The sequence below is a fragment of the Oryzias melastigma genome, linkage group LG17 (assembly GCF_002922805.2).
Source record: "Oryzias melastigma strain HK-1 linkage group LG17, ASM292280v2, whole genome shotgun sequence".
In the NCBI taxonomy this organism is placed as follows: domain Eukaryota; kingdom Metazoa; phylum Chordata; class Actinopteri; order Beloniformes; family Adrianichthyidae; genus Oryzias; species Oryzias melastigma.
In genome coordinates this window covers 26,433,980-26,460,371 of record NC_050528.1, presented here as the reverse complement: position 1 = coordinate 26,460,371, position 26,392 = coordinate 26,433,980, and the positions used below count along the sequence as shown (strand labels likewise).

The following is a 26,392-nucleotide window of genomic DNA, read 5'->3' as shown; positions in this document are numbered from 1 at the left end:
TAACAAAGACACTACAGTAACACACGATGAGACTCAAACCCTGCAGTTCCAGACGTGTCCCCCAACTAAATCCAGTACATGTGCATTCCTGTCGAAAGTTTGCATAGAGAGCATTTGAATGATCAAGAAGAGGAATGGGAGAATATCCTAAGGTCAGATGAAATCAAAATAGAAGTTTCTTGGTAAGAAGTCTACTGTTTGGAGGAGAAAAAATGCTGAGTTGCATCCAAAGAACATCATACCTGCTGTAAAACATGGGGGTGGAAGTATCATGCTTTGGGGCTGTGTTTTTCAGCAAAGGGACCAGAATGACTGATCCGTGTAAAGGAAAGAATGAATGGGGCCATGTATGGTCAGATTTTGACTGAAAACCTCCTTCTATCAGCAATGGGATTGAAGATTAAACATGGCTGGATCTTTCAAAATGACAACCATCCCAAACACACTGTCTGGGTAATGAAGGAGTGGCTTCATAAGAAACATTTCAAGGTCCTGACATGGCCTAGTCAGTCTCCAGACCTCAACCCATAGACAATTTTTGGAGGGAGATCTGTGTTGCCCAGCAACAGCCCCAAAACATCACTGCTCTAGAGGAGATCTGCATGGAGGAATGGACCAAAATACCAACAACAGTTTGTGAGGACTTACAGAAAACATTCGACTGCTGTCATCACTGAAAACAGGGAGGATGAGGAAATAAAGCAAAGCTACATAGACAAACTGTCATATACAACAAAAGGCCCGAGTCAAACAGAGCTAAAGGGAAAAAAGTATGAAGAGACAAAACAAATAGGAGTAAATTAACTGAACGCAGACATATGATTTATCCTCACAAGAGTACATCAAAGTGAATGTTATTGTATCACATCCATGAAGCACCTTAGAAATGAATTAAGAATTTTTTGATCAGTCCCACATTTTTGTGCAAGGTCATGGGGGTTGCTGGAGCCTATCCTAGTTGGAAGGTGAAAGCAGGGTACACGGGACCGTTTGTCAGTCCATACAATGCCTCACACAGACAAGTTCACTTCCAATGAAGAATTTATATATATCAGTCAACCTATAACGCCTGTTTGAGGCCTGTGAGATTAAGCCAGAATGTCATGAGGGAAAGCATGAAAGCCTAATGTAGAGATGGGACTTGATCCAGGACCTTTTTGCAGTATGGTCAACAATAGGAATGTCACACCGCTAACTGCTGGATTAGTGGTTCATTGATTGTGAAAGGAAATCAAGCAAATGTTTAACAATAAAATATTTCATTGATATTTTAAGGAAACTTGTGACAGCTTGATCAGCTTCAGGGTTTATTTCTTGTTGACTCTACAAGGTATAAATAAATATATGATAGGAGTTTCTGTTTTTGCTTGTTTGTTTTTGTTTTGTTTCAAGCATAAAAAACAGAAAAAAAATAATTAAAATAAACTAAAATAAAAACACATTGCTATATTAAGCTGATGTACAATTTTAATTTACAATCTGATGGAAAATATAGAAAATAGAAAAAAAAAATCATGTCTTCTTAAAATCAAATTTATATGGTACTAATGAATTTGCACTTGTACACACACAACACACTGAATCCATTAAATATATCAATTATCAAATAGAGCAAACTTTTCCAAACATTATGTTTTACTGAATTTTTTTTATTAAATAGTTTCGTACAAAGTGGCTATACTCACAATAAATTATTCTTTCTATTTGAGTATTTTTATTAAAGGAAAATGCAAAGAAAAAGATGATAAGATGTGATTTTTCAGTCTTTGGAGAACACCAGTTCTGGTTTAATATCTTGATTTTAATTTAAAAAAAAGTATATTATATTCATAAAACTACATATAGTTTTCTAATTAAGCTTTTTGCACAAATCAGACATTATTTACTCAATTTCATCTAGTATAAATAAAAAGCAGGGAAAACCTATCATTCTTCTCAACTTTGTAGATTAACATTTAATAATTTATTTAATTGTTTCCTAATCTGTTTAGAAAAACTATTGTACATGTTATTCTATGTTCATTTCAGTTCCTAGCTGGATTTACTGTGGTTTAAATAAAGATTTCTTGAAAAAAATATTTTCTTAGTAAAACGCATTCTTATTGGTTGGGCCTGGACCAATCAGAGTTCGTCATACAGGAAGGCTGGCAGTTCTTTGACATTCACTTGTCGTCTTTCGATACAAATTGGAAAATACCTCAAAATGATCTTTTCAGCGTCTCATTTGTCCCGTCTGAGAGGAATAAGCTCTTGGCGCAGGTAGGAAGAATGATAAATCCGTCACAAATACCCGGAGAGTTTTCTTTTCGGTGACTTTCTGAATGTAGGAGCTAGCTTGGCTGCAGCAGCATGTTTTCCAGTCTGGAGGCTGGCTTTTACATGCCTGATTAAAATACAACCAGTCACGTCTTCTATGGTTAATCTGGATCCACGAATCTGATGAAAAATCCCACATCAGCTGTTGATAAAATACACTTTTAGTTGACGGAAATACTATTGTGATTATTGCATTCGTATGTATCCACACGTGAAATCTACAGCACGTTGCCTTGTTAAAGTTGTCTCTAATTTGTAGAAAATAAATGTAAAGATAATAAACATGTTGATGGATGCTCATGTCAGCCTGTAGCAGATTTGGTAAACACACAACTGTTTTGAAAATCCTTTGTAAGTGGCAAATAAATGAAAATCAAGCGGTGTCAAGAGTCAGAACACACTAACTTAAGATATAAATATATATTTTCCAGCAATAAAAGTATAAAAGATTAAAAATGAGCCATTTTTTCTTAATGTTTTGGAAGAAACATGTCTTAGAAAATTGGCTAAATAAAAAAAAAGGGAGAGGGTGTATGGGGGGGGGTATTTTCAGATAATTTAGTTAACATTTTTTTGTAATTACCAGGATTATGCCTCCATGTTTAGTTGCAGATGTCTCAAAATCTACCAAAATTATCGTTTCCTGCCAGTTCTGTTTTCTAAACCTTTATATTTATAGAAACAGTTGAATAAAAAGCGTATTTTCAAACGTAAAGCAACAAACTGCCAAGTTTGGACAAATGTAGTCGGTACCTCCTCTTGTAGGAACGATAATTAAATAAATGATAAATAAAGTGAATTAATTCATCTTAAATTGCTAATCGTTATCTGTGCTCTCTTTGCAGCCTAACAGCAGTAACCGGCTTTTCCTACCTGCGACCGTTCAGCAGCTGGATTGGGTCAAACTCTCAGATTTGCAGACTTCCGTGGCCGCTCGCTTCCAGAGCGGAGGGCTCAGAGGTGCTTCAGCAGTTTCCCTGGCAGCATCAGCAGATCCGGACCAGGAAAAGAGGCACGGAATACCAGCCGAAGAACATCAAGCGCAAAAGGACCCACGGCTGGATCAAGAGGGTCAGCTCGCAGGGAGGCATTGAGGTGATTCTCCGGCGCATGCTGAAGGGACGCAAATCACTCACGCACTGAAGGTTCCTGAGCTCCAAGACTCAAAAAACTCAGAATGACCTCTGGAGTACAGGAGACTCAGGATCACACAAGGAACTGAAACATCTGAACAGAATATGGAGGGTGGCCTGTGAGTGGAAAGAGATTCAGACTCACACTTTGATCCAAGTTATTGAACTCAACCTGCCTTCTGTCTTTATTTCAAATAAATGATCTTTATTGTGAATTCACCTTTGCTGTCCTTTGATTCAAAAGGAGCGTTTTATTTATTCAGTCATAACCCAAACATCCATCCATCCATCCATTTTCTTGACCGCTTCATCCCTTTCGGGGTCACGGGGGTGCCGGAGCCTATACCGGCTACTGTTGGGCGAAGGCGGGGTTCACCCTGGACAGGTCGCCAGTCTGTCGCAGTAACCCAAACATGGAGACATGATTACCGATGTTTTTGTAGAACTCTTCACAATAAATAAAGCTGATTCCTCAACATCGTATGTGTCTTCCATTCATTCTAAGAGAGATATCCACAGACAGAGCTGGTAGCTCCTCCCACATGGGTCCACGGCGTCAGGAACACATTTTTTGACAGGTGGTGAGCATCGAATTTGCAGTTTTTAAAGCTTAATTTTGTCCATATTCCATTTTGTTTCTTTCTTAAGCATCTGATCCCATCTGTGAAGTGTTAGAACCCTTTTTGGTCCACGAATCATCCCAGCATGTCACTGAACTGCCATGGCGTGACGTCAAAATGTGCCCGAGCAGCCACTGACCGATGTCAACTTTTAGAGAAAAATCCTCCATTCGCCATAAAATTTGAATTTATTCTTAAAACCTCTGTGCGGCGTGTAACAATGTGACTGCCACCTCCCAATTACAAATCGTGGTCACCTGCATTTAAGCCGCCGCACAGTGGCATTTTGGGCTATGTGACAACAGCAAAAATGAAATTTTTTGTGTAAAAATCTCATATTTTTTTCAGAACAGGGAAACAGTTTTAGAATTTTCAAAAGGAATACTTTGGGCTTTATTTCATATTTGATATCCAGACGACAAACAGAGAGGAATATGGCGTCTCATTTAGCATGTTTACTCATCCTGTGCATACCGGTGCATATACATGTCTATAGTTCAAGTGAGATTTATTAGCATCCTGCAGTGACAAACACTTAAAATAACCGATAGAAAACCAAATTTAGGAAAAATAGAATCTTTTTCAGGGTCACAGTGAATATTTCGGACCTATTGCAGGAGGAGCTTTAGAAGACTGGAAACTCAAGAGGACGTGAGCATGCTCAAGACGACATGCAGTCAACACCGACATCAACAAGAGGAAACCCGAAGGAGACTTCAGCGGTTTGATTACAACCAGGCGGTCATGCATTATTACAACCGTCTGTTTACCAAATGGTGCCCTTTTCTTTACATGGAAGTTAGGTGTTGATAGATACAGTTTGGCGGTTTGCAAGAAGAAAGTTGCATCAAGAGGAAATCAGTTTATCCTTTTTTTTTAGGAAGTTTTTGCGTTTTCTAAATCTTGTCTGGGGTCTCCTTTGTCGGAATCGTTGGAGGGAAGTTCGTCTGGCGTTGTGTTTAAGTCGCCTCTGCTGGATTGTGGGTTAGTAACCTGGGTTGGTTGTTGTGTCCCGTTGGCACACACCACCGTGCCCTCAGACTTGCTAAAACTGAACAGTTTTCCAGGACTGAATGTCCTGTTGGGGGACTGTGACCTCTCCTGGCCGCCTGCGGGAACTGCGGGCGTCGCCGTGGACGTCGGTGCTGTTCCACAAGCCACTGCCGGCTCCTTTTTCCCCTCCGGAGATTTCAGGAACTTCAGAAATCCGGGGAGCTTCGCTTCGCCTCCGGTTGGGGACTGGGCAGGCGATCGGGAGGCGCCGCAGGAGAACTTCCCCTGCAGAGGGATGATCTGCTTCAGCTTCATCACGTTGTTGGTCCCCAGAAGAGAGCTGGGTCTCTTGGGCTTGTCTCCCGCTTTGCCGCCCGCCTTGTCGTGGTGGTGCTGGTGGGCGTCTGCTTTGTCCTGACGGGCTTCAGCCTGCAGCTCAGCTTGGCGGTGGAGCTCCTCCTCTTCCCGGCGGCGTCGGAGCTGCTGCTGGAAGTGCTGCTGGGCCTGCAGCTCGTGCTTCTGAGGGGAGGATGCAGAAAAGCACAAGTGGGAAATGGTACTGGGAACCGAAAAATATCTGAAAAAGCTTTAGTTTTAGAAGCTCAAACTAACATTAATAGAAACAAGGAACATTTATAACAAACATTTAATCTCTTTGCTGCTGTGTAAAATCAAATAAAACACCAAAACATATTTAGAATCTTAGAAAATTTACATTTTAATTTAGGAATTTTTCCCATTTTTTTACCTTTATTCAACCAGATAAGAACCCATTGAGATCAGGATTTCTTTTTCAAGGCCGATCTGGTCCATTTTTAAAAAATCTGTTTGTTTTCTGTCCATTAAGAGATCTCACTGTATTGTTCCTCTCAGCCAATCACACGTACAGAAAATTACACAGAATTGTCTTCATTTTTTCTCTCTCTTATTTAGGTCAATTTGACCATAACTCACGAATACTTATTGAAAAAAGGATATAATTTTCATCAGTTATTATGGTGATGGTTTAAAGCATTTTTTTATTATTTCAGTAAATAAACAGATTTCTTTTTTAAATTTAAAGGATTTTCCTGCCCTGACTGGCCTGTAGAGGGCAGCATAGGTGGTGATACTTGGGTCAGCTGTGCAAATATTCTTTATAAGCCACAAAACACATTTATTTTAAACTTTTTTTGATTCCTGATTTTCCATGTACAGCACTCTGCTAATACATGATTAGTTTAAGGTACTTTGTGAATTAAGATTGAGTGGTGTCATAAACAAAATATATGTTATTTTTAAGACTGGGAATTAATTAAAAAAATTAACAAATTAATCGCAAATCTGGAAAAGTTAATTGCAAATAATTGCCTTTTTTTGTTAGAGTATTTGCCAGCCACTAATTATCTGTAATTAATCATATTATAAAATCACACGCAAAATTGTACATTTAGAACGTTTATTTTTAACCCTTCGGAACCTCCGGTCTAAAACTCAGTTTTGAAATTTTCTGTATCTTCCATTTGAAAGACTACCTGATTGCTTTTTGGCAACATTTCAATCAGCAAAACCTCTCCTATGAGACACTGTCTTTATTTTGTCATCTTATATTCACACACTAGACATAAATCATGCAAACACAGAAAATTCCATCTGAAAAAATGGGATTCATTTTGCTGTGGAACCCCCCAAAATGTTTAACAAACTGTTTTTACAACATGGAATGAAAGTGTTAGTTTTATAAAAACCATAAGAATAAAATGTATCAACAAACTGAATGAAAATACAATAAAAGAAGAAAAATCCAGGCTAAAGTCACACCAGACAGCCCAAAAAATAAGAATTTCTCACTATTGTCCATTTGACATTTTTCCTGGAATTTTGTTTTTTTCAGCTTTTTCTTTTTTTTTCTCATACATTTTCCTTATTGTTTTTGTTAAAAATAATTTAAAAAATTTGTTTTAGAGAATTTTGATCCAACTGGATGTCAGATCGGCTCCGTCCACTCTGAACTGCTCTCCTTCCACGATGGGAACCCATGAGTTTCTGCAATTTTTAGACAACGCTGGTGCTTGTTATTGTGGAGAATTAATGTCGGTCCACATCCCACAATAAAATAGTAGTTGGTTTCCTCTTTGGATTTCTCATAGCAGACAGCTTTTTGAATTTGGATTTGGCCTTTGTTCATGCCTTCCTGCTAGCTAACAGCCTTTCACACTGGTGCCATTTTTGTTGTGAGCAATAAAGGAGGTATCCAGACGTTTGGTTTAGAGCAAACCTAGACAAGGAAAACAAAAACCTACATGTATTTAGTTGTCTATGCATAAGAATGGAGTGGAGCAAGGAGCTTGTGGCCTGCCCCTGTATTTTCTACGTCACCAATTTTTGGCGCCTGCTCCTGATTTACAACAATTTGAATAAATAAATACTCAAAAATGCCATTTTAAGGATGATTTTCTTAAAGTATGATCCAATAAATAATCCTCCATTATGAGAAAAATGCTGCAAGATGCTAAAAACACAATTTTCATTAGTGTAGCTATTTAAATTTGGTTTGAATTTTTTTATTTACACAGCAGCAAACCCTTACCACAATGTGATAAAGAAGACTATTAAAACAACAGTACATGTTAGCCACTGACTAAAGGAGACTGAAGACAAACTCAAAGAGCAGCAACGGGACTACACAAAAATCAGCCAACCACAAGCCTGGCGTTGGCAGAAGGTCTTTCAAGCTATGAGCCAGCTATACCTTGAAAGCTTCCCTTCGTCGGTACTCTAGCTTGGCCATCTCGTCTGCTACCCAGCCAGGGATATCAGGGATGGCAACATGGATGACGTACTTTAGCAGGATTGCAAAGTGCTGAAAACCATCGACCACAGAGGGACAAACTCAACACTCACAGTACAGAGCACAAAACTCTACATTGTAGTCCACGTTAAACTTCATTGGATAGAAGAGAATAGATATCAGTCATGCACACAAACATCAAACGATCAAATGTTAGCGTACCTCAAGTAAGACGATGGAAATGATGGTCATTTCAGGGCTCAACCAGGGGAAAAGGCGCTGAAGCTGACCGCACTGACCAATCAGATAGCAGTTAACAATGATTGCTATCAAGCCCATGGCCTCCATTGCGGTCTGGTTGATAGGGAACGACAGACAAGGGGAGGAGATCTAAGTATCGTGCAAAGGCTGACCCGAAAGGGCGTTTGGCGAAAAGCGCCCCCCACCTGCCACTGCCCGATGTTCTCCACCCTCTGGCCGAAGGGCCTCTGCAGGCCGGTGCAGAGCTTCAGGGCGTCGCTGCGGATCTCCACAATGTTGTTGATGAGGGCGCACATGGCGGCCAGCGGGAACGCAGAGGAGAAGAGGATCACGTAGCCGAACTGAATGAACATCTCCTGGTAGTCCTGGAGGGTTCCCTGTTCGGGTCAGACATCGGGAAGGTGAACTCGTGTTCTTCGTAGAGTAGGGCTAGACCACATTATTTAAGGTTTAAGTTGATTTATTCTGGAATAATATTCCTGCATGTTTATTGTTCATAATTATGTTAAATGTTCTGCTTTTTGGACTATTTTGCCATTTACTAAGATTTTTTTAGGCTATTTTGTAGCTTAGCTAATTTTTCAGCTACATGCTAGCTGTTTTGGCTAACCTAATTGATATTTTTAGTTTTTTTAGGATAATTTGGCTGGCTAACATGTTAGCTAGGTGTCAGCTTCAGCGTTTTCAGCTCCCTGCTTCAGTATTTTCAGCTACTAGATTCACTGTTTTCAGCTTCAACATTTTCAGCTATCAGATTCAGCGTTTTCAGCTACTAGCTTCAGTGTTTTCAGCTTCAGCGTCTTCAGCTATCAGATTCAGCATTTTCAGCTATCAGATTCAGAATTTTCAGCTACCAGCTTCAGTGTTTTCAGCTACCAACTTCAGCATTTTCAGCTACCAACTTCAGCATTTTCAGCTATCAGATTCAGCATTTTCAGCTATCAGATTCAGAATTTTCAGCTATCAGATTCAGCATTTTCAGCTACCAGCATTTTCAGCTACCAGCCTCAGTGTTTTCAGTTATCAGATTCAGCGTTTTTAGCGATCAATTTCATCATCTTCAGCGGCCACGTTCAGCTTACAACATTCACACTAGCATTAGCAGGTAATGCTATATATCTAGTTCATAATTATGTTAAAAAGTTATGGTTTTTAATGTTTAAAAATGTAGTTTTAGAGTGTTCAATAAATGTAAATCCCGTTCGGCTGGTGACCTAAGATGTGTTTTGGATTTGAGCGACTGAGTTTGACACCCCTGGGTTAGATAAATGGGCGTTAACGGCACGAGCGATACCTCGTATGTTTGCATGCAGCTCTCAATCTCCGCCTGGGTCAGGCCCACTTTCTTGGGTTCTTCTGGTGGGTCAATCCACGACTTCTTGTCATCTTTCGCCTCACTGTTCCTCCTTCTCTGACAGACCGAGTCCAGGTCTTTGGGAGGGGGCTTGCTGGGATTATCTCTGCTCTCCTGTGGTAAAAACAGAGACATCTTACACTCTATAGCTGGTGTTCTTTAATTCTGACGAAACAGAACTAATATGGATTTAAAAAGGGATCAAACGGTAGACCCGAACCTACATGTGACAACAGTTCACAATCACTGTCCTCATCACAGCTGTCAAAGATCATCCCCTCTTCTCCCATCGTGGGACTGTCCTCCAGAGAGCTGTCATCGGCCGGTCGTGCTGTGGCGGTCACATCCCGGTAGTGCACCTTCTCCGTGAAGCTGACCTTCCTTTGCTTCATGGCGCTGTCGCTCATGTCCCACTCCTCCTCCGTCAGCCTGAAACCGGCTTTCAGGTCTCCTCTCCTCCTCAGCTCGGAGTTGCAGTTGGCGCTGGGGCTGACGGAGAGTCTGGTCCCCAGAAAGGAGTAGGACGTCATCGATGCTTGGGCCTTCCCCAGAGCCAGGCGGCCGTACTTGAGCGTGATGGCCTGCAGCAGTTCCCACAGCACCTTCGGAGTGAAAACTCCCAGCTTGTTTTGCTCGTAGAGATACGGCTGGAGAACTTCTTTGATGTTCTGGAGGAACTGGCGGAAAATCAGTAAAGTAGCCAGCATCTATGAGGAAAAGACACATTTAGATTGAGATTCATTATTTTTTCTCCATACTTTACATGATTTCGTAAGGAAGTAACGATCAATCAACTTAATTGATGAATCCGTTTCTATTCCTACAATCCAACCAGATCAATCAGTCTGTGGCAAGTTGTTAACAAATCGGCCAATACAATTATAAAATCATAGTTATAAGATGTCCTGAACAAATATCAACTATGAATCAAATGGTCAACCACATCTGATGACATCAATCGAATCGTTTTGTGAGTACCTCCTTTAGCCGTTCCATGTCCTTGAGGTAGAATCCGATGTAGAAAAGGCTAAGGTAAGAATTGATGAACTCAAACTGTAAAACAACCACAGAACACGGCAGAGTTCGTCACACTGACGGTAATCCGACACCGAGACGGAGGAGACAACGGGACTCACAAAGACCATCTTGATGATGAGATTGTTCTCGTAGGCACTCTGGAGTCTGTAGTTCTCTGCAAGAAAATAAAACAAAAGCATGATGGAAGACTGTGATCACAGATCAATAATAGAGAAGACCAATAGGGGGCTCTAGAATATTGACTCAAAAAATGAGTGTGGGGGCACTGTCCTCCCTTTACCCCTTGTTGCTCCGCCCCTGGAGAAGACGAAGAGTCAGACCAAAGCAACTAATCTACAAAAGTTTAACATCTTTTTATGGAATATAATGATAGATTTCAAATGTATCCACTAAATAATGTATATTGCAGGTTTCACATATGTTCAGACAAGAACATGTTCACTAAAAAGTTGCATCTCCTCTTACATGAAACAGTACATTCTTAAGTTTTGATGGTGTTTGTCTTATACATAGACTGTATATATTCTTATATATACAGTCTATGGTTTTATACAGGTTTCCAGCTATTGATTTTGCATCTTGAATTGGAGTTCATCTGATCCAGTTTACACCAATACCTTTAATCACCTTTCAGTATTCACTGTTTTTTTAAAGAAAATATTTAAAGAAAATATTCCATTTGAAATTTAGTGAACAAATATATACAATTTATCATTTTAAACATTTGGCATATCTTTATGTGCTAGTAAATAAAACATCGGTTTGTATGTTTTAAATGAAGTAAGAAATAGATCTCTTACCCATATCATTGAGCCAGTAGGCGATTTTCTTGTACACTTCATCACATATGGTTACAGTAACAGCCAGAAGTATCTTAGGGATGAATCTCGTAACACCAGGTAACTCTTGAATCTCCATCACCACTTCCTGCAGGAGCGTAAGACGTGATTTAGTTTTAAAGTCAACAACAGAAGATTTTTTTGGACCAACAAACTTGTCGATTTGTTTCAACAAGCTGTGATTGAAGTGAATCCAAAACTGCTCCTTAGATTAAACCTTCTCAATTTTTTCTGCATTTCACGAGCAGACGTACCTGCAGTTCTAGACAGAGAAGCATAGCAAGGAAGACGAAGCACAGACAGAGGACGCAGACTGGCAGGCTGACCAGCCATCTGAACACAGCTCTCTTCCAGGGAGGATAGTAAAACTCCTCACAGCCCGTGATGGGACTGCAGCGCTTTACCCCCTGCAAGGAAAAGGAAAAGCAAAGATATAAATGTGTGTTTCCTGATAACCTGAATGTTTGTTTGAGTTTTCCTCTATCCAGGGTAATATGGAGCTTACTTGGAGCCAATTTTGTCTGAAACCCAAATAAAACAAATTGAAAAAAGTATTAGTGTTTGACCAAAAGAAAAAGTAAAATGTCCAAAACTTTTTACTATTCTAAATTAAACTTTATTATTTTTAGCTTCAAATGTTCTGTTTTTTAGGTTTTGAAAACTCAAAATATTCATTTCAAAACATTTTTTTTTCAGTTTCAAATATTTTTTTTACTTTAAACTTTTTTCTTTCGTTTTGAATCTGAAAAGTTCAGACACATAAAGATGTTTTCGATACCTGTATGTGACACAGTAAGATCGCGCTTTGAACGGGCTAGAACAGCTTCTGGTCGTGCGGTTTGTATGTGATAAAACTGAGCTTTTTACACCTGTCTTGGGACAACTTCAGACTGTGATAGTACGGACTAAACAGCCATTTTCTGACTGTAATTATCACAGTTCTCAGAGTCAGTGGATGCAGTGGGACTGAAGGTACCACCTTCATCGATTTTGAGTGGTCCTTCCTGTTAGCCCATAAACATAGAGTAGTTATTCTGTAACTAAATTTACACAGAGAGAAATTAATGTCTGTTGGACTTGATAAAAAAAACCTACCCTCCGCTGAGGAGAAAGAAAAGCGAAGCGCCCAACGTGGGGCTCGAACCCACGACCCTGAGATTAAGAGTCTCATGCTCTACCGACTGAGCTAGCCGGGCTGACGATAACTGTGCGAAAATATTAATTTTGCCAATATCTAGCAAGACTGTTTACTGTCACCTCATCATGTCCAGAATTTTCACTTCCAGCGTTGGGATTGAAACGCAGTATATTTTATGTAGCAGTAAAATTACTCTTAAAACCGACGTAAACGAGAGTTTCAATTAAACTAAGGATGCAGTTGAAGTCCACACGGTGTAGAAAACGATATTCACCGAGTCGTGAGGAGGCTGTGGATTGCGTTCGCATCTTCACTCTCAGGATAACTTGTTTTAAAAATGTGACGAAAATGTCGGTGACTCAACCGCTTGAATAAAATAATTTTAAAAAGACGTCGAAAGACTGTAGGCCTACCCCTTCTTCTGCAAGCTGCAGCGGTCTGCTCAGATGCTAATTGTAACATTGAGTCTTTTTGTTTTATTATTTCAGGCCAAATATTTTAAAGCATTTTTCATGTAAAATATAAATGTGAAGTAAATTAATTATTTAAAAAGAAAGAAAAAAAAACTCTTCCTGACACGGGGCTCGAACCCACAATCTTGTGATTAAGTGTGTCATGCCCTTGGGGTAAAAAAATCCCTCTATGATGTGGCTCCAACCGCGACATTCAAATAAATTCTAGTAGAATAAAAAACTAAAAATATTGAGGAAATTAAATCAGTTTTTATTTATTTTATGCAACTGCTCAGTAAAATTGATTTAGCATGAGTTAAAGCAAAACCAGAAATACTTTAAAACTTATTTTTAGCTTAAAAAAATAATTAACTTCCTGAAATTTTCTGAAACAAACTTACGTCTGCATTAAATAACATTAATTTCGGGCAGCTGTGTGTAGTGGAAGGTCGGTCAACCTCTGATCAGAAGGTTGCAGGTTTAATTCTCACCTTGCCCACCCATGTGTCTGAGTCCCCTTGGGGAGGACAACAAACCCCAACTTTCCTGTGGTGGAAGGCTGGAACCAGTGTGTGAATGGGACTGTGACTGTAAAGCACCTTCTGCCTTTAAGGAAGGTAGAAAAGCGCTATACGAGCATACACCATTTGACTGTGTTACACTAGAGCACCTTTTGAGCGGGCAGGAACAAAGACCAAGAAAGAGCTCTGGTCTCCTCTGACGGCATCTCACAGTAAAAAGTGACTGCACTGTTTCTGAGTACATTTTGGGATAGTTTGGAACTATAAAAATAGAAATCCCAATATATTGTTTTTGTATGACCCTGTAACAGACTGGTGACCTGAACAGGGTGTACCCTGCCTTCGCCTAACACTTGTTGGGATAGGCTCCAGCAACCCTGAAAGAGCTTAAGTGAGTTTGGAAAAAGGAAGGGGACCATAGAAAAACTTATTTTAACCAGGTAGATAAACCTTTCAGTGTAGACTCTTGGGCCCTGTCTGCCAGATTTTATTGCTGGTTGATCTTAAACATGGACGCTCACCCTGAACTGAGGTCTGGGCTCCTCCAGGGACTCTGCAGGAGTGTCCAGAGTGCCCCACCTGAAAGCCAACTCTGCCTCCCGCCTCTTCCAGCGCTCCAGGAACAACGTTGCCCACACCACATTGAAGAGGGCAAAAACAACACAGCAGACATCCTGACTCGTCTGTGCAAACAAAACACCAGACAACCATAGATTGGAAGAAATATACTCTTCAGGTTAAACATGTAGCCATTTCATAGAGCCGTCTGATACCTGGTCGGCCTCTGCTAATATCCAGAGCAGAAAGCCAATGACAGCAGGGTAAAGCATGGAGTTTGTGTAAAAACCCAACCAGGCAAAATACATGCCAATCTTCACTCCAAAGTAGTCACAAATATCATCTGCAAAAGAGAGATTTAATCTATTTTGTAACTCTTTTTCTTTGTATTTCTGTTTGTTGTGGATCCACATTTCCTACCAAGGGGCTGCTTCTCACACACAGCCTGCACCCAGGATGTCATCAGGTGGCTGAGTATCCTCTGCTCGTGCAGGGGAAACATCTGTTGGATCACTCCACGAGCCACCAGCTCTGGAACTGTAGAGGACACAGCATCAGGGATTCACACCTTCACAGCACATGGCTTAGACGCTGAATGAATGACAGCATACTGATGGGCTGCCCCTCAAGGAAGTGGATGTTGTGAAGCACCTCCCCCTGTTTGGCACGAAGGTTGTCCAGCCAATACTTAATGATGCTCTGACGCTCCTAAAACATATATAAGAATACAATCAGAACGCAAGCAGAATATAGTTCCTGAAATGTCCGAATTCTGACCTGTGAGGTGAAAAAGCAGAGCTCGCTTTCAATGTTTTCATAGATGTTGTCCTCCTCACAGGAAAAGCGCTGCATTCCTCCTCCAAACTGAGCTTTAACGGTCTTGTGCATTCCCATCTGCTCAGCTCCTCGCAGCAGGCTGTCAGAGAGTGGAAAGGGCAACAGCATGGTCACACCAACCAGTACGACAGTGTCTGTCCCAAGCACCAGTTCAAATATGCAGGCAGAACTGAACTGCTTGGCACTCAGCATCAAAGGTGGGGTTGGTAGGATAAGCCTTCAAACAGATCCCAAACTGGGATATGGAATTAATTATATGGTTCTATTGAACTGCTGCTGCTCTGCAGAAACTATGTCCTGTAAAACGACATAGGTTTGTTGATTTGAGCTAAAAATGGCATATTCATGATTAAAAGATCCCTGGGAACACTTCAAGAATAGATACAAAATCAACAGAGTGGGACTTTATCTCTTCCTTAATGTAAAATAAAGAATGTTACATAAGTGTAGAAGACATTAAATCTGTATTATTTCTACCAATCCATACAGTTACATTTTGACCTACTACAACCAGAGGAATGAGTTGAGGGCTTGAACATTACTAGTTACTAGGGCTGAGTATCGGTTATAATTTCCAGAAACGATTCGATTCACAAGAGCATGAATTGATTCAATTCCAATCTTTTCATATTCTTTCGCTTCTTGAATTCAGTTCAATTTTAAGTTTACACAATTATACACATTTGTTTAGAAATACGTTAAAAATCTATTATTTAATTTGAATATATTTATTTTAATCTGCTACAGTTCACATATTGTAAAATGTATTAGTGAAAAAAATTAATTGTTAATATCATACAGTGTTAGATGGATTCTCTAAGGGAGAAGTTCTAAAACAAAAGGTTCAATAACATTGTAAACATTGTTCTCCTTCTCCTGGAGGGCGTTTCAGTTTGGCCACTAGGTGGCGATCGCGCTATAGAAATACACTTTATTCAAGAAGAAGACAACAGTATGAGGGAAAAAACTAAGTTTTAGACCACAAATAGTTACTTAAAAAATCATTCCCTTAAAATAGTTTGGAAAATTAATACCTGTAAGTAAATAAAGACGTTCATTTAGTCAGCAATGTATTTTTTTGGTCAACCGAGCATTAGCATTAGCCATCCTATGGGAAATTCTATTGAACGTTAGCATCAAGCTAGCGGACTTTAGCTTTGTGTGCTAAATCGATTTATATATTTTGTGAATCGATTATTAAGCTTAAATCAATTCAAATGGATTTTTTAACCCAGCCCTAATAGTTACAGATATTACAGTTATTAAGCTCTACGATGGACTGGCAAACTGCACACCGCCCCACCTTACAGTAGCTGGACAGATAGGCTCCAGCATCCAAAAACAGGAAAGAGTGGGTATAGAAAATCGTCGTACCATGTGTTCCTCTTCATCAGCTGGTTCTGGATGAGGTAATTATGTCATCAGACACGCCTAGGAGATGCCCTTTGTATGAAGCCTGCATTCATTAAGTCAAGCCTATCACTCTGATCTTAGTTACATGTCTTTCAGGTCTATTTGTTTTAACCCTGACCAAGTTTCTGCCATCACTTTGGTTTTGGATTACAGATCTGATAATTGCTTCTTTTGCTGAAATGTTTGTAGGACCTGGTTTTGGATGTTGATCCTTCACTCCAGCTCAAACCTAGAGTTCTACCTCTGCATGTATCTCTCTCTGACATCAGCCCCATGCTCACTGGATTCAACGTTGTATTTCATCCCTACAGTTGACTTCTGTTCCTACTGACGAGACCTGTCCCCATCTGCCTCAAGAAGTTTGCCCAATAAACTCTTAGTTTCTCCACTAAAATAGTCTTTTTTTTAAAGTCCAGAACATGACAGAAAATGAATGGGTGGACGGTTAGTCACCTGCTTTTCTAGTTGGTTTCACATCATTCTGTGTTCAACATCAGGAGAGTTTGGTTTTTTTTCAAAGGAAAAAGTAATTTTAACAGTTATAACTAAATGGTTATTTACCATTTAGTTATAACTCAAAAGTAACACAAATCTTAATAAAATCAATATTTAAATAATAAACAAGAGAACCTTGTATTATAAGGCTTACAACTGTACTCAGTGCAGCGGAGTCGAGGGATTACGGTGTGTCAAAGAGCGAGTTAAAATAATTCTATAGCTGCTGGCCACTGCTGAAGGTGTTTACATGAGAGTTTCAGTATTATTGTAGAGCAGATGATGCACACATTTGTGTGTCTGCACAGTAGATGCAAATATAAGCACATACCACACACACACACATTATGTGCCTTTCCACCTGAAGCACACCCTTTTTGGTTCCACACTGCTGCAATGCTGTTTGCATTGGTACACAAGGGTGGAGATCTAATGCTCCCAGCAGGTCTGCATGAATGACTAGCAGAAGAAGACACCAAACGAAGACGGACCTGTACATTTGAACGTTGGGACAAATAAAACACCCTTTCTAAAATGGGTTTCATACATTGTAATATATTTTGAACTGAATCCTCGTAGTTTGATGCAAAAATAAGATAAAAGTTAAGTTTTGTATTTTGGGTTGTATTCGTTTCTTCTTGTCTGTAACAAAACAACTGAAAAAACTTTTATTCAACCTCTTAAAACATGGCGTTTAGACATCACGTTTTAGTTTATACTACCACAATAGCTCGTTCTCCTTAAATGGGGCCCTGTGACTCCATATGTAGAGGGTTAGCTCAGATTTTAAGAAGTTAAAGTTAAAGAAAAGCAAAAATAAAAAATAGAAAATGTACCCAAAAAAGTGACAAAGAGTGGCTTACTTCTCAAACGTCGTTGTGATGAAGAAGGCTTGGGCCTGTGTGTGTCCCAGCTGCCGAACCTGAATGCTGACTTGTGGGATTCCAACACGGACTTGATTCAGAAGCCACAGCAGAGTGTGGTCATCTATGGTTTCTAAGAGAAGAAACATGTTTTGATGGCATTGTGTGCACCTATAACACTAGAATGAGCTAAAAACTGAGAACATGCAAGACGTTTTCCATTTTCTTTAGCTCGTGGGAACAAACTGTGATTACCAACAAGTATGTCAAAGATTGGGCTTATCTGACCATAAAAATGTTTAAAACAGTTTATTTTGAATGAGTTTGGAAACATAAAACACACAGATCATGCTCAATAATGTCTTCCTTTTTTCAGGACAGATCTTTATTGGCCATCTGCAGATGACACAATGAAAATGTTTAATAAGAATAATAAAATAATCCTGATAATTAATGCATAAGTGTTGGCCTGGCCTGCAGAGTTGAACCATATTTTCGTCTATTAAAAATGTTCTGCATGGTACGATAAGAGGTGTAAAAGTTGCAGAACATAGATTTTTTTTTATGATTTACCCATTTTTTGTGTGCTTTCTAATTTCCTCCGCCAGTCTTTTTTTTAAACAAAAGGTTTATTAATAATAAATGATTGCTAGCTGTTTGCACACCTAAATCCGTAAATAGTTTTTCTTTTTCCATCCTTAATTTCTACTATTTTGAGCCATCCAACAGAAATCTATTATCTAAAAGTTGTTGGAGAAAGAAATTTTAAGGGGAGAAAAATACATGTCAAATTAAAATATAAATAGATTAAAATTACAAGAGCTAATGATGTACAATATTTCTGTAAATTCATTTGTAATACACATACACTTCTCATTTGCAGTTAAATTTGAGCTAAAACATTAATCATTTCCCTATGATAAGCTCATCAAATAGTCTCATGTAGAAAGAAAGTGGTAATAACTAAAAGAAGGGTTTTTTTATGCTCGGAATTTGTGTCACATGTTTAATATAAATCCACATGGTTTGCTCACCTGCACAGATCGACAAAAAGGAAAACAGGTAATGTATTATCTCTAGATGCTATTTTAAGGTATAGTTTGATTAATAAGTACCTGGCTGGTAAACAGCAGAATAATCTTTAAAAGATCCACTCCAATTAAAATGGTATTTTTAACATTTTCTTGCATCACCTTCTTAATAATAAACATTTTCAAAGACAATTAGGCTTAATTTTTTAGTATTTCTAATGAACCACAGAAACCATGTCCTAAAAAACAACACGATTTTTGGTTTTGGCTAAAAACAATATTATCACAGTTCAAGGACTATTGGGAATGATTTAACAATAGATCAAACGATGATTTAACTGGAATAAGCAGGAAGGACACACAGTACCAGGAAAAGTCATCAGGATGTCACAGTTTTCAGTGGGAACCATCTTTAACCAGGACTTGCGGGACATGATGTAGTGGCGTGCCAGCAGAAGCCGTTTCCCAAACAGTTTATCTGCAGATGAGAAAGGAAGCGTGGATGAAAAAAAACAAAAAAAAAACAAGGTTGCAGAATAAACAGAATGTGTGTGCGTCTTTGTCAAACAGTGAGGCACAGATGGTGATATTTACTCATGATCATCATAGCTGAAGATTAACCACCTCTTCATAGTAACACTCCACTGTGCAACACTGGTTTTAATTTGTCACATTTGCAGCCTATTTTTGGATGTTTCACTTAAATGATGGCTCGGATCGAGCAACGTGAAAGCTTTGCTGCAGCGCTCAAATGACTGAGCAAATATGACCAGCAAACAGAACGATCTGCAAACAGGCAGGTGCACAGTCGCCAAGAAACTGCCCTGTCAAGTCCGACCAAAAGAATAAATAAATATAGACAGCAAATGAGTCGATTTGAGTTCAGCTAGCAGTTCCACATTCATTTTGTGTCATTTTTCCCCACTTTGTTTTACTGCATTTGTTTAGCCACTTCTGGTTTAACTCTAAAACGTGTTCGGGTCAAAACTGACCTCAACACATTATAGCTCAGGGTTAAGTGACACTTACAGTAAAGCTCATTATAACAAAACTTAATGTATGGGAAAATATTTGGTTCAAAAAATAACTGATTACCAAATCAACAGGAGAAACAGAAGTGGAAAGTGGCCATAAATGGGGCTTAAATTGGCAGTTTAACTAAACTAGTCCATTAATATAACTGTTAAAGGCAATGAAATGTGTTGGAATTGTTGCAGTAATCCCAGTCTTTTTTATTTAGCAATTTACAAAATAAAAGCAGCTCTGTTAGCTCTAGACGCTAACTTTTTAGCTTAGCTAGCTACACAGCCTATTACAAGTTAAAAAGGTTCACATTAAAACAACTTTTTGCTGTAATGTCCATTGGTATTTTTTAACTCTCTACAAAAAGTAGATAAAAAAATGTTCAACATAGATGATAGGACTTTCCAGTAAATACAAGTTAATAGCATCCATGCTAATACCAAACCTACGCACTTTTTTGAGTCTGTATTTGGTCTTTAAAATGATTTCATTATTATCAGCTCCATTCATATGAATTAAACCTGAAGTTAAGCGCATGTTGTCTCCACCAGCAGCTGACAGTAGCTGAGGTTTATATCTCATTATTCTTTTAAGTCCCTCTCCAACTGTATTTTTTTTCCATTGTAAAATCATTCACTACAGTCTTTAAACTATGACTAAGCAGTTTTTAGCCAAAATCAAAAAGCCTGTTTTGTATTTTAATAAATATTTTCTGCAGATTATTAGAAATACAATTCTGGGATGTGGGCAGGTCTGTTGTTGCAGAAGTTATGTCCGCTAATATCCTATCAAGTCTGTGTTTACACTCTCTCTCAAGCTAGTTTACAGCTTCTTACGGCCTCAAGCTAACATTAGCATATTGGAGCTATCCAGCTGAACAGTTTTGAGTCAAATACCGGCTTAGACGAGGACAATTAAGGCCCCAATAAATACATTTTGTCTAAAGCGGAAAAATTCCCATAGCTGCACCATTACTTTGAGCATTTTTCAAGCATCTGGTTTTCATCTGCTCCTGATTCAAATTATGAAATATTCAGAGACGCTGTTCTAATCATAACTTCTCTACTATGAGAAAAAAAAAAATGCTACAAGAACACATTAACACAAAAAAGATGATTTTCATTGGAGTGGGTCTTTAAATATCTTTCAAATACATTAACAGACCTTCACTCTAAAATGCTAAGCTATTCACTTCACAACTTCAAAAAATTGATAAATGTTCTGACCGTCATGCATAAATATGAATACTGCTCCTGTGTTCATACACACAAGTTTTTATTAATTTGCAGTGCTTCATGCAAACAGAATGTGTGATTTTGATTATACACTCAGTAGCAATCTGCAGATTTAGCATTAATTATCTGACTTAGTAATGGCCATCTGTACTGAAATTATTTTAATCGTGTGCTCCATAAATATATTTTGATAGCTGACCAACCTACTACATCATAAAATCAGTTGAAAGGGAAACTGTTGGAGCAGATGAACAGAAGTGATGAAAGCTGGTTGGAATATTTATGCAGCTTCAAGTCAAATCTTATAGACGTGTTCTTGTGTCTTTCTGGTCCAGTACAGAGTGTCTGACCTCTTGGAGGAATTGCTTCTATTTCAGCAACATTATTGCACATTAAAGAAATGACAGTTCAAAGATCCGCCTTTAGACTTGCAGAAGTATTATATAAATCACTTTACCAGACCAAGAAAATAAGTTTACTGCAACTCTTGATGGTTGCTTTTAAATTTGACATTTGAGAAATAAACCTAAGGTCAGGTAAAATACCTAAAGAAAAAAGTTTCTTTGTGAGTTCTCATTAAATAGTATCTGAAAGGCAAAATAATCATCAAACCCTAATGCAATTACACCACATTTTCCTTAACAAAATCTGCTTTTATTGTTGTTTTTGTCTTTGTTTTTTTTTTATCTGAACTTTTTTAGACTCCATAATGGGTTAGAGGTAGTATTATTTCAATGCTGTAGCACTGAAATAATTGGCCGTTTGTCATAATTTTTTTATAACATTAAATAATTCAGTGTGCAAGAATAATTGGGCCATAGACAAACATCAACCATTGAACACAGTTGTGCTAAAAATCTGAAATTAAGTCAGGATAAAGTCAACACACATTTGATCGAATTATTACTCCTATTATAGAAGTATCTAATTGTGATAAATTCATAACCTCTTTGATAATAGACTGCATTTTTTTAATTAAAAAATGTAAACAATATTTTTTACAACTCAAGAGGATCAGGAGCACAGTTTGGTTGTGTATTGGTTCTTTTAATTAATTAATTAATGCTTTCTTTTGTTTATGCTTTCTTATGTTTTTTTGAGGTGGCTGTGGTGCAGAGGTGGAGCGTTCAACCCTCAATCAGAAGGTCTTCGGTTCAGCTCCCACCTTGCCTGCCTATGTGACGAAGTGTCCTTGGGCAAGACACTGAACCCTGCATTGCTCCTGGTGGTTATAGGTTGGCACCAGTGTAAAGCTACGTTGATATATGCCAGAGGTCACCAACCTGGGTCCGCCCACGACCGCAGGTCTCTTCTAAAAATAACATAACTCACTTTTAAGCTGCGTCTAAAATTAAATTTTATTCTTTTGTTATTTATTTTAAATTACACTAGCATTTACATAGATTTAAAAATTAAAACACCTTAAAAATATGTTTATGATTTATGAACTTTAGATAAGTTTAGGTGACCTCTGACCTACTCCAGTTTAAAGATCATTAATTGTGTTAAATATGCTGCAAATTTGGTCATAAGCTCAAAATGTGACAAGATTTATCTAAAAATGTGTAAGTTGATTTCTCCTTAACATTAAATAATTGCTAAACTTGGTACAACATAGTGAAATTTGACATTTTTCCTATGAAATGAAAGGGATTATCTGAAAATTAAACAATTACTGAGATTAATAAACTGTTGAATATTGATTTTTGTTTCCTAGGTTTTTGTCTTTGTTGATAATTATCATGAGAAATCAGTGTCTTTACATAGAGGAGTATCATTATTAATAATGTATAACTAAAGGCAAACTGAGCAGATTTGTTATTTCAAACTGGAAGCCCTTCATATGACTCAGTTCTCTCATTGGTGCCCCCTGATATATGTTCTCTCCAGTGTGGGTTCAGCGATCACTTCCAATAAAAAGTCTATGTAAACGTGCATAATCGTGTGTCTTGGTTTGAAACTCCCACCTGCATGCATCGCAAGTTTCTGTAACTGCTTTAAGACTCAAAACTTGTAAGTTAAACCGGGTAGAACTTTGACCCATAATGGACTTGGATTTGGTAGTGGAGTATAGATAACATTCTTTTTAATTCACAAAAGTCCCAACGGTTTAAAAATTGATCATGGAGGAGCAATTAAAACTAGACGGAATTATCTGACACCAAGTCTTTCAAATATCGGAATAGAGCTAAAGAGCGAGATTCACACCGCTTTGACATTTCACACCAACTCTCTTTCAACTGTAGGTGGCAGACATGTGCTAGTAAACAGTAAAAGGAAACCAAAGAAGAAGCCCCTCCCTGGTAGTCTAGTGTGAACACCATGGGTGAAATTTGTATTCAAGGATGGGAGATTAGAGGCAATCTCTTAATGTTTAGTTATCGTGTTTGACATGTTTTTATGGATGTAAACTTCTGATGATTGATTGTATTGCACATGAATTTTCTTTTTTTCTTCTTAATTTCTTGAAATAAACCATTTCTAATCTAATTTAATCTTAAAGCGCCTTGGGCTGTCATGGAAGGTAGAAAAGTGTTATGTAAATAAAATATACGCCTTTTTTTATATATGTTACTTGTGCTTTGACATCTTCTGACTACTCACACAGATATAACATCTCTCAGTGTACATTTATGTACATTTTTGTGTGTTTGCTTCCTACAGAGCAATTTGGAAAGTTGACAAACTGGAGCTACATAACCTTTAAAAAAAAGACAGAACCACACCACTAGAATCCACATAAACCCGATAATGACGCTTATTTGTGGTATATTAGAAGCTATTTCTTTTGTGCAATATGCCTGCTACTTGTTTAATTCTTAAAGCTTCAAAACGGCAATCAGGGCTTCCACAAAAAGGTCTTATAAATGATTTATGATGCTGACACCCCCTCAGGTGTCCTGCAGGCACCTGTAGACCACAACATCTGGCCTGTCCTGACTGCACTGTGATCAACCCAAATTCCCAAATGAAAACCTCCAACCACTGAAGATCCTGCCACTCTGTGGCCTGCAGTCTCATCCCTCCATCCTCCAGATGATTTTTGGGTGTTTGCAGTAGATTAGATTCAGATGCGACTCACCGAGGACCCCTGAAGATGTCTGCTCCTGCGGATGCTGCAGCAGCTGCTGCTGCGTCCCCTCTATCCTCTCCCCGCCGTGCGCGCTGCTGCTGCTGCTTCCGCCGCCGTCTGCAGCGTCGTCGGCAGCGACCGCGGAGATGCCCGCCGCCTGCATGGCGGGGCTCGAACGCACCGGGTGAGGGAGGAAGGAGCGCTCTCCCGCTACTGCATGATGGAGGAGAAAACCCGACGGAGTGATGCTGCGAGGAGGAGCGGAGAGAGGACACACGCGATCATCATGGCATCTTCACGCATCTTCACGCACCAGTCGTGACTGCGTGACGACACCACATGAAGGGGAACACGCGCGCGCGCTGCAGCTCTGTAAACAAACCTGCACGTGTGATTCAGGTAGACACACGTGCTGCTCCTGCAAAACACATTCACTATACAGGGAACTGAAGCAACACAACAGTTTTGTGTCACTTTGTCATGAACAGGGGCGTACTTGATTATTTATGGGGGCCCAGGGGGGGACGCCCCCTTTCCAGCTCTTCCCTTCTGCTTGAGCTCCATGTTTGTCAAACCTCCTGCATGTTTGTAATAGTTCCCTGCATCTCTACGGTGGCCTTGAAGGGCAAAGCACATCAACTAATGATGCAAAAAAGGAACATTTTTAAGATCACAATCAAAAAATATTTTCAAAACAAAACAAAAATGAAAAAACAACTAAACAACTAAAACAACTAAAAAGAAAACACATAAAAGTATGTAATTCTGGTCATTGTTGGTCTGAAGTTTACTACATTTCCTTATTTATTATTGCAAATGTTTACATAGTTTCATAGGGGTTGCTTCCACTTACTCCACTGCTCATCTCTTTAGTTTAAGGTCATATGTCATTTTTTTCCATATCTCCTCCACATTTTTGATCCAGTCCTGTTGTGGAGGAGATTCTGGTTGTAACCAGCGTTTTGTATTTGCTTTTTTTTTTGTTGCAACTAAAATCAATTTTGCCGAATACATATATTCTTTTTGAACAATGTCAACTATGTTTATTAGGGACATATCAAGAATATTACCCCCTGGAATATTACGTCCCAGTATTTTCTTAATTTGGTGCACCCGCAGAAAACGTGTGAATGATTTGCACCTCTTCCCATTCCTGTGGAGTTGAAGTTTGTCTACTCTTGATTTTGGGTGAGATAAAAAATCCTACCTAGTTTATCCAGCTGAATTCCCTCCACCAAGATGACTGTGTTGTGGTTTGATGTACTTTACATAGACTGAACCATGTGATTTTCCCATTTCTTTTTTATGTAAATAGCTGTATCCTGTCCACTATCTTTAAGTGATTTGTAGCCTAAATTACTCTGTTATTCTTTTGCTCACAGAACTCACTCACTACCCTAATAAAACCTAATGATTTATTTTTTATTCTTGGACATAGTTTCTGTAGAGTGGCAGTTAGAAATTCACCTCTGACTTGTGGGTGGGACCACTGATGTGGAGTAACTCCACCCCTTTCCCCCTCCCTGTTGCTTGTGAAGTGTATTTTCTACATCACACGCAAAGATGTTTTTTTTTAAACTGCATTTTTTCGTCTGTTTCTGATTCACAACCATTTGAATGATTCAGAAATGACATTTTAAGCTTACCGTTCTTAATATGACCTCCTAAGTTGATCAGTTTTGATGGAGGATCAGAACTGACCGTTGGAGGAGAGCAGACTTCAGAGCTCTTAGACAAATCATCCTCATTTGTAAGGATGATTTGGCGTGTTTTTGTTAAAGTTTTTTTTTAAATATGATTTAGTTATCTTTTTTTGGTTGAAAACTTTGTGTTAACGTGTTCCTGACAGATCACCTTTGCAAATAAGATGGATCCCCCCCCCCTTTTCTAGTGTGAAATAGATATCTCTGTGATTTTAATAAAATTCTATATATTTGTTTGACAAATCAGGAGTTTGTGGTTTAACTAAAATGCAGGAGGAGTGGTTTGTTTAAGAAACTCAAGGGTTTAATAAATGAACTTAAACATGATGAACAAAAAGGGTGACGATAAACAAACAGTCTGACCAGGATGAACTAAAACCTTAAACACACAATTCAGTAAACACAGACTTCTGTGGACGGCTGGAACAGGTTTAACTGATGAGGTGGACAAACACAAACCTGGAAAAACACAGCAGGAAGAACCAGGACAAGAACTGAAACTAAAGGTCACAATCCTCAATAAATGGTTCAATTTTTGCAAAACTCATTTTAAAATGACTAATATTTATCTATCTTAAAAATCCTGCAATCCAGAGTCTCTTCTTACTCTTTGTTAATAAAGTACATCCAACGTCCTGCTGCTATTTTCATATTTCTAGCAGACGAACCTCCTGTCTGTCTGCACTGCACTCAAAAAATGAGACTTTTATTTTGAAATCAAATATT

At 38.7% G+C, this 26,392-nt stretch overlaps 2 protein-coding genes and 1 non-coding gene across 4 annotated transcripts; 1 reads left to right on the top strand and 2 right to left on the bottom strand.

The window, feature by feature from the left end:
* The first annotated feature begins 2,101 nt into the window (after positions 1-2,101).
* On the top strand, positions 2,102-3,669 carry mrpl34 (mitochondrial ribosomal protein L34). The gene is made up of 2 exons (XM_024273378.2): positions 2,102-2,259; positions 3,162-3,669. The coding sequence occupies exons 1-2, from the start codon at positions 2,204-2,206 to the stop codon at positions 3,457-3,459; spliced, it is 354 nt and encodes a 117-aa protein (XP_024129146.1). The 5' UTR covers positions 2,102-2,203; the 3' UTR covers positions 3,460-3,669.
* A 761-nt stretch (positions 3,670-4,430) lies between these two features.
* ano8a (anoctamin 8a) lies at positions 4,431-25,130 on the bottom strand. 2 transcript variants are annotated; one of them, XM_024273375.2, is made up of 18 exons: positions 23,973-25,127; positions 19,000-19,110; positions 17,602-17,734; positions 14,771-14,909; positions 14,605-14,701; positions 14,414-14,530; positions 14,209-14,336; positions 13,957-14,118; positions 11,579-11,731; positions 11,286-11,412; positions 10,584-10,639; positions 10,426-10,500; positions 9,672-10,154; positions 9,388-9,561; positions 8,279-8,470; positions 8,055-8,186; positions 7,794-7,904; positions 4,431-5,581 (listed from the first exon to the last, which is right to left on the bottom strand). In XM_024273375.2, exons 1-18 carry the CDS (start codon positions 24,124-24,126, stop codon positions 4,946-4,948), a joined length of 3,180 nt encoding a protein of 1,059 aa, XP_024129143.1. In that variant the 5' UTR covers positions 24,127-25,127; the 3' UTR covers positions 4,431-4,945. The 2 variants fall into 2 exon arrangements, with proteins under 2 accessions (XP_024129143.1, XP_024129144.1); XM_024273376.2 differs by lacking the exon at positions 7,794-7,904 and having other exon boundaries at positions 23,973-25,130.
* trnak-cuu lies at positions 12,448-12,520 on the bottom strand. Its single transcript has one exon. It is a non-coding gene; the product is annotated as a tRNA-Lys (tRNA).
* Positions 25,131-26,392: the final 1,262 nt, after the last annotated feature.